Source organism: Cariama cristata, unplaced genomic scaffold (assembly GCF_000690535.1).
Source record: "Cariama cristata isolate BGI_N322 unplaced genomic scaffold, ASM69053v1 scaffold40572, whole genome shotgun sequence".
Taxonomy (NCBI): Eukaryota; Metazoa; Chordata; class Aves; order Cariamiformes; family Cariamidae; genus Cariama; species Cariama cristata.
Window position 1 is genome coordinate 9,692 of NW_009606283.1, and position 17,321 is coordinate 27,012.

The 17,321-nt window shown below is 38.8% G+C and overlaps 1 protein-coding gene across 1 annotated transcript in view; it reads left to right on the plus strand.

Annotated features, from left to right (window-relative positions):
• KAT2B (K(lysine) acetyltransferase 2B) overlaps window positions 1-16,831 on the plus strand; it is a gene marked incomplete at both ends in the record, with an annotated part of 18,609 nt that extends 1,778 nt beyond the window's left edge. The window contains 8 exons of the mRNA XM_009696282.1: window positions 2,993-3,138; window positions 3,639-3,728; window positions 5,487-5,668; window positions 8,030-8,221; window positions 10,784-10,890; window positions 12,586-12,711; window positions 15,059-15,195; window positions 16,623-16,831. Of these exons, the coding sequence (XP_009694584.1) occupies window positions 2,993-3,138; window positions 3,639-3,728; window positions 5,487-5,668; window positions 8,030-8,221; window positions 10,784-10,890; window positions 12,586-12,711; window positions 15,059-15,195; window positions 16,623-16,831 (1,189 nt within the window). The remainder of the gene's footprint in view (window positions 1-2,992; window positions 3,139-3,638; window positions 3,729-5,486; window positions 5,669-8,029; window positions 8,222-10,783; window positions 10,891-12,585; window positions 12,712-15,058; window positions 15,196-16,622) is intronic.
• Window positions 16,832-17,321: the final 490 nt, after the last annotated feature.

A 17,321-nucleotide genomic window follows, 5' to 3' on the forward strand; every position in this document is an offset into this window, starting at 1 on the left:
GAATGCCTGTAAAACCAGACTGCCCACAAGGTGTGTAGGCTTCAGATTATCATCTGCGCTGCATTTTCTCTTCCTCAGAGAGCCATGAAATAGCGATGTAGAAATTCCTGTACTGGTTAAAGCCATACCTGATGTAAAATGTAGGATGTTTGCGTTTTCTTCCTTTTTTTGTTTGTTTTGTTTATTATTTTCTTCCAAAGGTAATCCTAGACATTAGTCTTGCTTCAGACATCTCTTTTTGGGGGTATGGTTCGATGTTAAAACCAGTGCAGTTTTTGGTGCGTAAATCTGTCTGGTGGTGCGTATTAGCTTATCGAGCTTATTTCTGTCTATTTACCTACAACTTGTATTGGTTTTTGTATTCTTTTCTTGTATTCTGTCTACTTACCTACAACTTGTATTCTTCTAGTTGTGCCTCAGCCCCACAGCTTGATTCAATACTGAGTTTTTCTTGAATATTTCTTTTATTCAGGCAATGTGTTGGGTCATTACCATAACACTGTGAAGTGGCACTGATTTGGGTGCTGGAAGAATTCAGTCTCCACCAGCCTCAAGATCAAGCCTTATGTAGTCAGAGGCTCTGGTCTCTTTTGTATTTGATTGGTTTCTCCTGTGTTACAGGGTGCATTTTCCTGTTGGTAAACATTTGCAGTCTTGAGTGACTTTTAAAACTAGTTAACTAATGTGTTCGTACACTATATACACACTCAGTCTCCCTTTTTTTCCCCAGCACTATCTTCAGATCCTGCTGTGCACCTTCACGTAGCGTATTTGAGTATTTCTTGGTTTGCCTATATACATTACTAGTGTTTTTATGTAAACATTGATTTTGAGTTAGACTGTGGACACATTCCTTATTAATCTGTTTTCTCACTGCTCCGAGTTTGTACACTCAAGTACTTGCTTATTGAAGGTGCACAACTGAAATAACTAACTTGCTATTTTTCAGGTCTTCGTATCATTGCATTGGCCTGCTCTTTCTGCATGCTTTCTCCTTCTGCATGCTGTAGCAACCTATACTTGTGATTATTTTTTTTTATTTTTATTTTTTTATCGTTTTTTTGCAAGCATAACAGCAGCTGAGGAAGGGTGTACCCATTGGGCAATGCAGATGAATGGGACTGTGTAATTCTGGTCAAGAGTAACGCAGTATTTGATGTCCGTGTACTAAAGCTTTGATTTTAATAAAGATTTACTAGTGGCCACAAAAATTTGGGAAAGGGCTGTGAACATCTGAAGAAAGATAGTTTGTTGGGCTGATGTACAAACATTGGTGACTCTACCAGTAGTAAATACATGCTGGTAAAATACATTTATGTTACTTTTAGATTCACCATATGGGTAACAGTTCTCTAGTTTAATAAAATGTTTAAATATGACCACTATGTAGTCAAGGTAACTTTCAGTATAGTTATGGAAACTGCGTGGAAATGGCTGCTTATGCTGATGTTTTATTCATTTGTTACTTGAGTGCAAGGTTTCTTCAATATGTTATCAATTTCTAATGCAGTGGTCATCTAGGAGGGTATTTATTACTTTTACAAGATCAGAACAGACAGCTGGGAATATTAAACCTTCATGTCTGGCTCAAGGACAGAAATGAAATTGTTTTATTCTGCCCAGAATGCTGAATCCTTAAAGAAAGCTCGTGATGACCATCCCCCTTTCAGTTCTGAGCATATGCTCAGAACTTAAGATACTATATTATAAATGTTCATTTAAGTGGAAACAATTGCTGGCGTCTTTTTAATGTTCTGAGCTGCGATGCCCTTTTTACTTGAAGCTGCACAAATTTGTTGAATTTAAATGTTTTGGCAGGTGTCGTACCAGCCTTCCCAAAACAAACCCTCTTTACTGGGTGGCCAGTAAATATGATCGTTTTCAGGACAATTGTTATTTCTCCCCACTTCCTCCCCCACTGAGAAATCAGATTTATGTTGAAAATTTCTTACCAATCCTAATCACATTGGCATATCTAAGATAATATAATAATTTCTAAGAAGTAAATATTGATAAAAGTTATTAAAATATAGAAAAACTAATATGCCCAATCTTTTAAATAATCTTCCTTTTCTTTTAAAGGATTTTCTTGTCCTTTCAGAGGAAAGGATATGCATACCATGTACATGGGCCTGGAGTCAGTGAAGGTCCTTGCTTTTTGTAATGCAAATATCTTCTTTCAGGGAACTGACATTTTGTTTTAAATTGCCTTCTCTCTTCCTGGGGCCACTTGTTCAAACCAGCTTGAAGTGAATGTCCCGCTTCACCCGTACAAACGTTAAGCTTTTGAAAATTACAGTTGTGGGACTGTATTTACCTTTGGAGATGATAAAAGGGAGTTTGTCACTTGGAAATCATGATACATTGAAAGATGCTTTTTTATAAACTTCTGAAAAAATGAGCATGTACAATCTACAAAAGCTTTGTTAATATAGTGTGCAGAAAGCGTAGTTTGACCTTACATGATATGAAAGTAAGAGACTTAGCCAATAGTGTCCAGTTTAAAACAAAAAGCCCATTTACGGACCTGGTTTTTTGGGGTGGTTTTTTTTTTTCAGTCTTCACAGAATAAGGTGCTACTTGCATCAACACCTGGATTACCTAGTTTCTGGGAATCACAGATTTATTTTTAGTCATGAAACCTTATCTCAAAAGCATAGCTCTTGCGCAAAAATGTATGTAGTTATTTATATATTGCAACATATTAATACAGACAGGACTTTTGTGGTCTGTTTTAAGTGTTAACAGATGCTGTGATTGCAACCAGCCATCATTTCTCTGCTGTGGGAATTGCCACCACTGGACTACCTTTACAAATTGCTCCAATGTGACACATATTTCAGTTACCTCTGATAAGACGTTATGTTTAAATAGGTTATTACAGGATCAGTGCCTCTACCATTATAGCTTACTTGGAGATATCCTGGGGAATACTTGTGCTATTGGTTCTCTCACTAGGCTTTTTACAGGTTTGGATTTTTATTTCGTTTAGCTGCTCATGTTTCTCACCTGGAGAATGTGTCTGAAGAAGAAATGAATAGGCTTCTGGGGATTGTATTGGATGTGGAGTATCTGTTCACATGTGTCCACAAAGAAGAAGATGCAGACACCAAGCAAGTGTATTTCTACCTGTTCAAAGTAAGCTGAACTTGTGTAGTATCTTCTCAGTTTTTTCCACTGTCTCACACATAAGCTGATTTTACTGCCCCTTATACATGTATTGACTTTATCTGGCACGACTTTTTATCTCCAGTGGCTAACTATGGGCTAAATGTTCTGATACTTGCAGTGTACCGTATCTTACTCCAAAAGTCATCCAGATGATTGAGGAGCTGACCTTGAGTCTCATCTACAAACTGCACAACCTGCAAGCCTTAGCCTCTTCACTTACACATTGGGAAAAACCAATTGACAAAAATGCTATCTTAGCTGCCTGCATTTGCTCAGAGAAGCCTCTTATACACATTTCAAAGAAGATTTCGCAGTGAAGTTTAGTAGCTACAAATTTAGATGACTAAACAAGTAGATATATAGCCAGGAGATTTTCAACACTGCTTGCAGTGTTGTGCACCTGTGACTTCCATTGACCCTGTGTATGCAAATATGCTTATTTTAAACAATTTGTATATTTTTAACAGCTTTTGAGGAAGTGCATTTTACAGATGGGAAAGCCTGTAGTAGAAGGATCTTTGGAAAGTCCTCCATTTGAGAAACCTAGCATTGAACAGGTAAACAGTCAAAATATGGGTTTGGTTGGTGTGGGTTTTTTTTGGTGGGGGTTTTTGGGTTTGTGTGTTTGTTTTGGGTTTTCTTTTTTTGTGTGTGTAAACATAGGCACTGGTTTTGAAAACGTGGCATTTTAGGCAGTTTGCAGATGTTTCTGTGTATTATTGAGGACAAAGTAGGGGACTGTAGGAGGCTGCTGCTGCTTCTCCTTCAGTGTTGGTACAATAGTTACATTATTTGACTTCTCTCATTGTTCATCTTACGCTTTAATGAAGCCGACTCTTTTTTCAGTTTTAGAGAATGAACTTAAAATACTACTTTTATGTGTGGCAGTTCTTTTTTTGTTTCAAGTGATGAAAAATGCTGTTGAAAATTTGAAATCCAATATTAAAATGACACTTGTCTTCTATAAATCAATGAAAACGTTACAGTCCAATTCAGTGAAGTCATAGCCTTCTCTTTCAAAGAGTACACAACAAAAAACAAAGCCGAAACCAAAGAATAACTGAGTCTTTTGTAACTCTCAGTGGATGAAGAGCATATCACAAATGCAGGTTTTAGTTAAGCAAGCTCCTGAGAGTGCACTTTTGGCACACAAGTGGGCCCATTAGCTCCGGGGAGAATATGCAGAGGCTCACATACCTTGGTGAAACAGGAGCTCAGTGTTTTGTTAGTGGATGAATGGGTGCTCTGTTGTTAAACGGGGTATTTTAAATGTGAAGACTTTTATGTGTAGCGATTATTTCCTTGCAGCTCTCACTACTTATAATATAGGAAAATCAAAACACTTTATTGCTAAATTTCTGGGAAGTCTTCACCTTAAGTTCTCCTTTAGTTTGACTATAAACGAAGAATAAGTGTAGGTAATCTCCATACACTCCTAGTCTCTAAAATACACTATTAGAAAGGTTTTGTACAATATAATTTTTTGTCCCATTCTTCATACTGTTCAATTTGCTTAAGAAGATAAAGTGTAGAGATGAAAGGGTAATTCTTCTTACAGTTTATTTTGAAATAAATAATTTTACCTTAAAATAGACTGATATTTTCAATTCTGTTTTTAGCAGTTCAGCAACTCAATCCCACAAAATTATTTACTAAGCAGCAGTATTATAATGGTTTTATAATATATATGTATTTGCAACACTTCTAGTGACACATTTTAACTATCTTCAGTAGTTTCTTTTTTTAACGTGGACAGTATGCAAAGTGCAATGAGAGGACATACTTGTGAAATACTGGCACTTCCTGAAGAAATAATATGAGACGTAGACACAAACTTAACTAGAACTCCACAAGCCCTAGCCTACTATTGAAAAGTATCTGGAGAGGTGATAGTGATTTACAGGTGATATAAGTGATACTTGATTTACAGAGGAAATAAATGATGCAGCGTGGTTATCAGCAAAATTGTACATATGCAAGCATATAGAAGAAAGCCTACTCAATCCTTCTCTGTTCCCTGACAAAGTTTTTTACTTTGATAAGCAAGGAAAAATAATTTTCCTTCTCTCCCTTTAAGTCAGCTGCTGGGGGTGGATAGAATAAAAACATCTGGATGTACCTGCTGCTTTATACAGGGGAATCAGCTTGTGGCAGCTACACGAGTAGCTAAGCAAGGAGTTCATGGTCTCCGGTATTTGTTTTCCTTCCTGTGTAATGCAAGTTCAGAGTTAATAAACATAAAGTGAGGAATGTTGAAGGACACTCCTACAAAAATTATGGCTAAATAATTAAGCATCATTTTCTTCTGTTTTAAGGGTGTGAATAATTTTGTGCAGTACAAATTTAGCCACTTACCCTCAAAGGAAAGACAAACAATAGTGGAATTGGCTAAAATGTTTCTGAACCGCATTAACTACTGGCACCTGGAGACACCTTCTCAGCGAAGACTAAGATCACCCAATGATGATATTGCGGGGTATAAAGTGAATTATACCAGGTAACACTGCTTTTGCTTGTTACAAGTTTTGCTTACAAATACGGCATGTACACACTTCAGGAATACACCAATACCTGTATGCTATAGGTGCACCTTGTGAGTTTTTGTACTCATGGAGTTTATATGAAAATCTGAGGATTTAGTGGAACTATATCAGAGTTTCACACGCATCCTTGTGTTTTGAGACGTGTGCTTTATCAGCTGAGAACAGAGAATAGAGATTGTGAACATCTGTATCTGACAATGCTTTTGCACATCTTGGGCTTGCAAAGTTACTCTCAGTCTTCTTAAGATATGAGCCTCATGCAAGATCCTTATTTCATGCACTAAAAATTCAGGCAATTTGTTGTTCAACTTAAAAAAAAAAAAAAAAAAAAAAAAAAAAGAAAGATAATATTAAGCATTGTAAAGCCTCACAGTTTGAACCCGAATCACAGAAGATTTGAAAAATTAAAATAATTTTGTAAGTGCTTGAATGCTAAATGGGAAATAGATATTATTAAGTTCCTTAAAATGATTGTTCTTGATATGACCTTTTAATACGTTGTCAGAATTCAAAGGAATAACTTAGTCACTGGAGGAAGAAAAGCTAGGATGAAAAGCCGGGTCTCTCTTAATTTTGCTTTGCTCGTGACAATAGTGCAATGCCTTTGTCAGTTAACACAGCGACGGCAGTTCAGCTTCTTGCCGTTGCAGGCAGCGCAGTTAGCTAAGGTCTCTGTCAGCACAGCTGTTGCCCAGCATGGCCGGGGACACTTCTCCTGGCTGAGGATGGGCACTGTCTTCTGTCTGCTTTCCCTGTGGCCTTTCCTCTGACAAGCCTCAGCTCCCTGAAGGAGAACAGCAAACCTTGGTGTGAGTTGAGGCTGTGGCTGGTGATACAGCAGACTGTGCTGTGTCTGTGTCCAACCGGGATGTTCTCAGATGACCTGTCATCTCAAATAACTACATGGCGTAAAAGACAGTTACTGATAATCCATGGGGCTCTGAAGATGGTGTTTGGTGGGTCTTTGACCTCCATTTATGATACAGATGTCAGATAGACAGGGTTGGTTGGAGTCAACTTTTATTAGGAATCAATAGCTAGCATTGGCTCTGGTTGGTCACTTCTGTTGTTAATCATTTTCTCACTTGTGGTTTCTCAAACTGTCCTGCCCGCAGTCCCTAAGGTTCCCCCTGACCCAAAGTGCTGCTTCTTTCCGTCTGATCTAACCTGTCATTGTAAGCTTCTCCCCTCTGCGGTATTCAAGGCAGTGCTCGGGATGCTGAGGAGGCTGCTGTGCACCATGCGTGCACCTCATGAATTCTTGGAGTCACTGACTTAATTTGAAAACCTGATGATTTGACTGAAACTGTATCAGAGTTTCACATGCATCCTTGTGTTTTGAGAGGTGTGCTTTATCGGCCAAGAACAGGGAGCAGAGGTCTGTGAACAACTGTATCTCAACTCTTTCGCAACTCTTGTGTTTGCAAAGATTAAGTCACAAGAGTTTGGGAGAGCATTTTGAGACAGGTTGTACTTTGGGTCTGGATGAAAAAGCCCATGCAGGGTCCAGCACAGTCTGTTTGCATCCAGTTCTTAACATTTTCTTTTCATTGTTGGAGCTTTCATAATGGTTGTGGTCTGATTCTGCTAAAGCTACAGATACCATTAACTGTTACCTTACATGCACATACTGAAATGTTGTTTATAAAATTGACAGATATTGTGACCTACATAGTCAGTGTACTCCTGATTTACCTCTTCAGTACCATGATCCCTTTTTCAAGAAGAATAACACAACATGCTATATTTTCATATGTACTTCTTAATGCAAACCTCATTATGGAGGGAGTTACTGGTAAATGAAAGAGTATCAAGTCAGGGTGTAATAGGAAGAAGCCAGCTGCTGGGAGACCACGGTGGGAGTCCAGTCGGACTGGGATGAAGCTAGTTAAGTGTCATCCCTTTTGCGTCTATGTGGGGGAAATGTAGAAGTTTAAAGAGGGGAAAATGAGCCAGGCTAAGGGTCTTTGGAGCCGCAGGCAGGAGATGTGGGAGACTGAATGAGCTGTGGAGAGAATCCGTGACATCAACACAAATTTTATGTGAGCTATGATTATTGTCTGGAACAAAAGTGCTTTGTGGAAACTAGACTGCAGAGAAGAATAATATATGGAGACTTAAAAGTACTTGGCTGTCATTTCTTTAAAAAAACTAGGCAATATAAATGCTGCTTAACTCTGTCCAGACTTGATGTGGAACTGATTTTTATGGGCATATAGCTCTCAGGTGCGTTATAAATGATGTGAGTAATGGTTTTATTGCATTAATTCATATGTTAGATGGTGATAATTATCTGGTGTTTTTCCCCTTTACAGGTGGCTTTGTTATTGCAATGTCCCTCAGTTCTGTGACAGTCTACCTCGGTATGAAACCACCCAGGTTTTTGGTAGGACATTGCTTCGCTCCGTTTTTACCATAATGAGACGGCAACTGCTGGAGCAGGCTAGGCAAGAAAAAGACAAGCTTCCTCAAGAAAAGCGAACACTAATCCTCACTCATTTTCCAAAGTAAGGGATCACAATGTGCCTGCGTTGAAGGTTAACCAGTAGTATGCAACTTTGTCATGGAAATGGAAAAATTACCTGCAGCTTAAAAATTTCTCCTTTTACTCAATAACAAGTAGGCACTGCAGCTTGCTTTTCTGCCACAGCTTGAACTAGTGTATTTTATGGACAGAACAGCTTGTTTTGCTTTGTCCTGGGGCTTTGCTTTACAAAAAGGATTATTCAGATTGCTGGGGGATTGTGCTTATTGCCTATTAGCAGGTGTTGTTGGTCACTTACTTTCTTTTTCTGTAGTCCTTGGAAACCACATAGGTGTAGATCTCCAACAAACATATGCTCACTTCTGCTTTTGTGATGGAGCAGTAAAAAATGGAGTGTTGTACTGGAGTTTATATACACTGAAGGATTTCAATTTAATTCAACATTGTAATAGGGAACAAAGTAGTCACCTCACCCCCAGAAGGGATGTGTTCATTTGACAAAGAAGAGAGTAGTCAGTGTAAAGCTGCATCAGTGAATCCTAAACTCATTAATTTCATATTGACTACCTGTTCCAGTACTGGGATATTGATGACAATCTCTCACAATTAAACAATAATAATTACATATTGGGGTATGGGGGAGAGTGGCTTATCTTGAAACATGCTCAATTTTGACAGTCCCTAATTTCACACATTTTACTGGTGATTAAAGGAGCTGGTGGCGACAGGATCATTCATTGTATGCTTCCTGTTAAAATAGTGTATCGCTTAAAATATATCCTTGTTTTATGAGGATGGCTTGGCTCTCTGGCTCATGTTTTAAAAATCTGTCCTTCCTAACAGCAAAGGAACTGAACTTACAGGTGAGCTGGTGGCACTGATGCTATGCAAGCTACTGTCTGGGGCTAGAACAGGATTAGCGCTCAGCGCAATGAAAAACAACATGAGCTTTCCAAAGCTTGGCAGAGCCAGGATTTGTTGCTCACGCTATTATTGATAGTACCTTTTACCACTTTGAAGAATGTAAGCTGTCTCTGGGGTAGAGTGTTATGGATACAGGAATGTTTGTGTACATCTGGGAATAAGATCATGATCTGGCCCTGAAATAGATACAAAAAAAGATTTAACATCACGTTGATAGAAGGAGCAGATTTGCGGAGGAAGGAGGTGTGCATACGCTCCTATGTTTCCATTGCCTTTTACAGCCTAAATCAGTAATTTGAAAAGCATTATTATTCACTGCAGTTCCTTTTAATATTCTACTGGGGAAAAAAAGACAGACAAGCACTGTTTGCTGATGATCTGTGGGAAATATGAATAACGTTTTAAATCTTTTATGGGCTGTGCTTGTCTGAAGCATTTGTCTCTCCTGGCATTATGCAGAGTGAACCCTGGGGAGATGCTGCAGCTCAGAGCACGGGGCCGGTGCCTGGCATCAGGGCTGTCCCCACTGCTCCTTCCTGGGCAAAGGGAGGACCCACAGGTTATGTCTGTATGTACCTAGGAAATAGTCACCAAGGGATCTGAACGCAGAGCCTCTGTGCTGCCTGTAAATGTAGCTGTAGCTAAAGTTTAATTTCTGCTTCTGCTCCGTCACAGATGGTCAAGTAGCTGTCACATACCTTTTAGCCATTATCAGCTATATAGATAGCAGCAAACACTGTATATTGCTGTGCTTAAGTATAAATGTCCTATATATAAAATACAAGAGTAGCCCTTGATCCTGAAAATCCTTATCCTGTTCAAGAAAGTCATACTCAACAGTCCTGTTGGTTTCAGCGGGACAGTTTCTGTACATATAGATGACTCTAGAGAGTAAAAACGGGCCATGTCAACTTCTGGTCTGAAACCCCCTTTTGTGCAACATAGGATAAGCAGCTATCTTGCTTCTGAGAGGGAATTGATGTATTAGCCCTGTGAAGGCAAGCATGCTGGATAGTCTAATCTGTGGAATTTCTCTCACATATAATAATACTAAGAGGTTTAAAATCACGCTGTTTCTGTAAGTTTATCAAAGTAAGATTAAAAATACTGTTACGCAAGCACAAACATGCAGTGAAATGTTACAGTAGGACAATTAAAGGATTGAAAATATCTTCCTAGGAGCATTGTTAATAACTAACACTGGGGTTTTATAAATCTGTAAGAGGCAGAAAACAAGTGCATCTGCAAAACACTGGTTTATCAAAATAGACATATTTTGTCATCATTGTATAACATGAGTACCTTGGCATCTGTCAACTCTTAGCTTTCTTATTAGTGCACAGTTTTGTTCTGTAAAAGTAGTTTGTAACTGTTTCTTTCTGCTTTTGCAAGTTAAATAGATATTGCTTACAATCAAAGATAAATTTTCATAGGTGAGAGCACTTTACTGAATTAAGATATTTAATGTCTACTCTGGCTTGTGATTTTGTGTGTGTGTGTAGGGTGTTTTTTTTTTTCCAAAAGGAATTGGCCAACAGTATTTTCTTACTGAATCAGTAAATATTTTTTAAATTAAAAAAAATTGCAAATGCTTATTCTGAAAAAGAACTTGTTTTGAATGATCCTATTAAGTTAATATTTCACCTGCTTTTGTGCCTAGGTTTCTGTCGATGCTGGAAGAAGAAGTGTACAGCCAGAATTCTCCCATTTGGGATCAGGATTTCATGGTGTCTAGTTCCCAAACTGGCCAGCTAGGAATCCAGACAGGTAATTTGCATTTAGTGATGGGTTAGGAAGCACCTGGATATAAAGATAAGCCTGTACAGATGATGAATTCTTAGGATGGAGACATAGATAGGCAGCTTTATCAATAGCAGCCTATACGGAAATCAGTCTGCCTCGAGTAAGCACAGGTGTCTGACTTTCTCGTGCTTCCTCATATGAAGATCCCACTTTGATGATGAAATCCAGCTAATAGAAGGTGCCAGTGGAACAGGCTGAGTGCTGAGGCAAATCGTGTGAGTATTCAGGAGGCACAGGTGCACTCAATGTGGGCACGTGAGAATGGTCGGCGGCTAAATGGCCGCAGTGGGTGACCCACTGGACAGTGGTCCCCTTGCATGAGGACCCATGCCAGTCCTCTGACTCCCTAGCAGCAGGGATATAGGGACCTTCCATATCAGATGTACCATTGCCTTTGCACACATGCCTTTGATTTTCTTGGGGTTTTTTATTAGCTTTTCCTTACTTTATTCCTTATTCATGTGCCTCATCAGCCATTCTGCAGCTTTATTCACTTTTCCTCAGTTAAGGTATTGAGGTGTAAGTCATCCCTAAAATTGCAGGGAGACATTGATGATGGTTTTCTTTCACTTTCCCCTTTTCCTCTTCCTTTCTGCTCAAAAGTATTTAAAATCCATTTATGCAGCTCAGGGATTGACTTCAATTTTCAGATATTTAATTTAGTGTTTTGTAACAATTCAGTATTTTGAAGCCATTGTTGATTGTCAGTTGACAAAACCATCATGTCAGCACTTTACCCAATAGTGAATTTCCTAGAGTAGTAGGGAGATTCCACTGTGACAGATACAGGCTTTTTTTGTGAGAAAATCCTGGTCTGCACCATGAACTGGTGAATTAATGCCTTAGGCATAAGTTCATTGTGACTCTAAAATCATGTTACTCTCAAAGTTCATTCTATCATGTACCTTTCTGCAGTGCTTCATTTTAATGTGCATCTCTTGAGCACTGGATTCTTGGCATGAATATGGCACAAAAGACCTGTTGCTGGTGATGACAACAGGATAAATGCATACAAAGAGAAAGACTTCAGGTGTCCAGACTACGAACTATCACCTCAACCCCCCACCTGCCTACCAAATGTCCTGGCACAAATGAAAACTGGATGATTTGGGATGAGTGTTTTGTTAAAAAAAATATGAGAGAGAGATATTTTAGTCTGTGGCCTTTCAAAATAATAGTTTCATCCTCTTAACTGGTATGACTTCTCCCTTTATTGGGTTTGATTTGTCCAGCCAGTCACTGAGCACTGTTAAAGTGGACAGCTGAAGCTGAGTGATGAGATTTTGCTTTTCAATAGACCCCTACAAAAAGGCCTTTCCTGAAGCTAAACGGCAGTAGGCTTGGCAGGTATGTGAATGGAGTTTGTTTTCTTAGCTTGTGCTCAGCACTGCAGAATAATAAAGCCTGATACTTGCAATCTCTGTCATCCAGACGTGATAACAGTCCCTTGTTAGAGCTAAGTTTAGAAAAATATATTGAGATAAAGCTTTAATGTCTCTGCTTGGAAAGTGGTGGCATTGCTCTGTCACACAATGTTAGCTGTTACTTCTCAGGTGGTGGGTGTGCAGTTGGGTCCATCCTTGTGACAGTCGTTCAGTCAGCACCATAATGGGTGTCCATGTCATGATTTTTTTGTGTCTCTCTTTTATGCCATTGCAGTTATCAGTCCTCCTCCTGTTGCAAGATCTGTTTCATACAGTGCAAGTCCTTCGTCTCTGGAGCAACCTAACAGTGGGAACATGAGTCCTGCTTGCAAAGTTTCTTCTGCCCTTGACCCAAACCTAGGTAACGAAGAGGGAGACTTGCTTTTTGGCTTCTGCCAGTGTTATCAGTAGTTGCAGTATATGGTGATCGTTGCCTTCACTCTGCAATAATGACCTTGAGGTGTTTTTGCTGAAAGACATGCACACACATTCTTTTTCTCCACTATGGTAATGTTTAACTAGCAGAAATGGCAACCGTATTTGAAAAAAAAAAAATTGGTTTGTTTAAATTAAAATGAGGAAAGGTCTGCTGGTGTCAGAGGTTGTTGAAAAACACTTTACTTGGAGTACGTGTATTATGAACCATGAAAAAAGATTTCATTTAAATAAAGACAGAGTAGAAGGGGCCATTCAATTTTTTTTTTTCAGTCTTTCAAGGTACAGGAATTGCATACATTTGAGCAATAAAGAGAAGCACAAACACACCAACCAGGTTAAATTTAGAACCTGAATGAGGTCAGGTTAAAAAAAAAAATTTGGGGGGAAAAATAGTTGTTGAATGCATAAATTCTCCTAATAAATCCTTTTTCAAACACCTCAGGATTAGTGCACCTGTCAAGACAGTTTGTAGGTCAGAGAGATGATCACGAGCTTGTGTAAAATAAGTCCTCAAGGAAGCAGAAAAAGCTAAATGAATTCTTAACCTCAGTGTTTGCTACAGAGGAACTTAAAGTGGCTCCTAAACTGCAGCTTTCTTTGAGGGACAAGTTGGGAAATGGTCTTAAAAGTGGGAATGAGTAGATTTATTTTTTTTTGTTACAGATCAGTAAGATAAGTAGTAAGTAGTCACTAGAAAAAATATGTTTTTTGAGAGTTTGGAAAACAAAAAGTGGAATTAACAAACTAATTATTAAGTTATGCAGCTGAGCTGTCATCAGAATTGCCCTCAGCACTACAGAATTGAAACACCACAGATAGAAAACTAGTTTTTAAAGAGGTTCTAAGAGAATTCCGGAAACTGTCAATTGAAAGTGTCCTATTTCAGCCAATTAGAAGAAACAATAATAGACTGATTAAGAATGGAATGAATAAATGTGAGAGTAATGTGATGCACAGAAATTCAGTGTACCTTTTGTAAAACTCACGACTTTCACATATCTGTGAAGGATCTGGGTGAGCATTTGGAAAGGGTTTTGTGTACCTGGATTTCCAGAAAGCTTTTGACAAATTGCTTCAAAAAATTCTGTTTTAAAACAAGAAATTAATCCCCATGGAAATAAGAAGGAAGGTCTGTTCACATATGAATAACTGTTTAAAAAGTAAGAAATACAGAATAGGAGTAAAAGTTTCCACAATGAAGGGAGGTTAACAATAAAATTCTATTGTTAGGAAAACAATTGTACTGCTTGAAAGTCTGAAAAGGAGAACTAACAGTTTGATCCTTGTGTATTTAGAGTGCTATAGCTATGGAAAAACGATCTGTACCATATGTGTAGAATAGTGGGCATATTGGGCCCTAAACTACCTGGTTGTTTTAGAAAGAAGATCTATTGTGGATTTTCCTTCAGGGAAAAAAAGAAACAACAAAAAACTTGACGAAGTTATCTGACTGCTAAGTGCTGATCACAAATGCCAAATTCTGCATCCTGGCTTTGACCTTTAGCAGATCTTTAGGGAAAAAATACAGGAACAAGTTAACCATGGAGTGATATTCCTGTTTGTATGCTTCCCTAGTATTTGGCAGTTTGCCGCTTGGATAAATCCTGAGCTAGCAGCTGGCTCTGTCAGTATTATTGTACCTCTACTAGTCCTTGGTGGACTTTTCTTTCATGAATTTAACTAGTTGCTTTTGCTATGTTACATGTTGCTCCATAGTTAGTAGGGCAGTTAATTATTAACATGGTATATTTTGATTTGAAAACTTTATATGGATTTTCTAAGTCAAATATGTATGACATGTCAGACTATATGTGCTGCTTGGGTTACAAAAAAGATGGAAGAAATCTATAATGGATACTTAATTCCAGTGAATCCCAAAATGGAATTTCATGTTATCCAGATGTACGCACTATAATTTGTGTATTGAGCACTGACCTTCCAAGACAGCAGCATAGAGATTCACTGCAGAGGATGTTGAAGCAGAAAGAAAAAGCAAATAGTTTCATTGTGAATTTACAGAGGTATAGGAGAAGGAGAGGTATATTCATCCTGCTTCATGCGGATAACCCAGTGCAAAGACAGAATTACAATGGTGATAAGTATTGTTCAGATTTAATTTATTTCTCTTTTTTTTTGCCCTTCCACAGGGTTTAAAAAAAGCCACCAAAACTTGGCATACAAACTAAAGAATATAACAGAAGTGCTGGACTTTGTAGTGCTAGTCTGTGACAGCTTGGTTGTTTCTAATTTGTCCTGGTTTTGTTTTATAGGGGAAAAGAGGAAAAATAATGAACCCTATTCTCTGGAGGATGCTAAAAAACCAAGGGTTGTAGGAGATATTCCTATTGAGTTAATCAATGAAGTAATGTCAACAATTACAGATCCTGCAGCAATGCTCGGGCCAGAGGTGAGAAATATATAGACTTGGTGTTGCAAATGGTCTGTTTGTAAATGGTCTGTTTCTAATAAGTGTTCCACATGGATAGAGCATGATAAGCGAAGAGTCCACAAAACTTACCAAGCTGTCAATAAGAAAAATAGAGACTTTCAAAGAGTATGATTAGGTAAGCAAAAAATATTCATGAAATGCGTCATTAACGTGAAGAATTGTTCTACATTTTTTTTAATGCATTGTGTACTGCACAAATTGTGTTTGCAAAAGGACTTGGAAACTAGTGATAGTAAAAAGATAGATCCCAGGTTATTTTGCAAGGTACTTTTGTTAAAGAGCAGTTCCAGAGTATGCTTTTTATTGTTAATCATAGATGTAGCTCATAAGGCAAGGTAAATGGGGTCCAAATATTGCAACAGAATGAAAGATCCAAAGTTAAAACCTCTGTCTAGTGCAGAAGGGCTGATCTAAAGTGTTATTCACTCCGTCTTCCACAGTTGCTCTTTTTTTCTGCTGGAAGAGAAAAACAAACAGGATTGCAGAATAGTGCCATGTACAGAATTGCACTTTTTTTTTTTTCTTTGGCTGGCTTTTCCTCCTTCTGTTGCCTTCACCAGACTATGTTTTGCCAGCAGCTCTTGTTTGCCAAGGTTTAGCTAGAGAGTGCTGAAGATTTGGAACCACCTACTTTTCTTACTCAAACTATATACTGTGACTGATTGCTCTGCATATTACAAATGCTGTGCCAGTCTGGCTGTTGGGGCTGGCAGTGACTAGAAACCCAACAGCCAAGCTTTGCTCTAAAAAGTAAACAGTATGTGCACGCAGAGTTGTTTTGGCATTGTAAAATGGTCTTGGAAAAAAAAGGTTAAATAAATTGTCTGTACTAATTTCATCTCCGTTCAAATATATGGATGCAATTGCTAGATATGTAACAGCAAAATTAGTAGGAATTTAAATGTTCTTTTTAGGCACTTACGACAGTGGCATAGATAGTGGAAAACACTGCTAAAATGAAAAAATACAACTGCCTGCACCACCATTAAAATATGTGATTTACAGTATGCCTAGGCAAATCCACTACTTGTGTCCGAGCTGGCTAGACTAAAGAAGATATGAAGATATAGTAGCATAGGCTTCAACTGGATGAGTACTGTCCCTTGAGAGATTTTGGAATTTGTTGAGTCCTAGCCATCACTGTTGTTACTTAATCTTTAACAAAAGAAGTTTGAATAAGCCTTTGTACACTGTAGTGTAGACTTATGTCCAGCTTATTTGATGGTGTCACTTCTGCTAGAAAAAGGTAATCCTTGGCAGCTCTATTTTGGTAAAAAGATGACTTGGAAAAAGGAAGGGTTTTCATTTGTTTGTTCATTAAGGTTGTCTGTCAGAAGATATGAAATCTCCAAAATGTGATTTTGTTCCTCTTTTGTGTGGTACAGACCAACTTCCTCTCAGCGCACTCAGCTCGGGACGAGGCAGCGAGGCTGGAGGAGCGCAGGGGGGTGATTGAATTCCACGTGGTTGGCAACTCCCTGAACCAGAAGCCCAACAAGAAGATCATGATGTGGCTGGTTGGTTTGCAGAATGTGTTCTCCCATCAGCTGCCTCGAATGCCGAAGGAGTACATCACACGCTTGGTCTTTGATCCGTGAGTACTGCTGGAGAGGGGTTTGGTGGGTGAGATGGAGAGAGCCTGGTGCTGGTTGCAGGCAGCCGTGTAGGAAGGGGCCAGCTGAGGTGGCGTGGAGGGCAGCTCTGCCCATGCTACCCTCTTCCCATCTTTTCAAGCTCCCATAACTCCTGGTCAATCTAATCGGATTGTACCCAAATACTGTCTTGGTGGTTGTATTAATGACAAGTGACTTCTTGTTGTGGACTGTGGTGGGTTGACCCTGGCTGGACACGAGGTGGCCACCAAAACCACTCTATTGCTCTCCTCCTCAGCTGGACAAGGGAGACAAAGTATAATGAGAGGCTCGTGGGTTGAGATAAGGACAAGAAGAGATCACTCGCCTATTACTGTCACGGGCAAAACACACTCAACTTGGGTAAAATCAATTTAATTTATTACCAATCAAATCACAGTAGGATAATGAGAAAATAAAAGTTAAATCTTAAAACACCTTCCCTCCACCCTT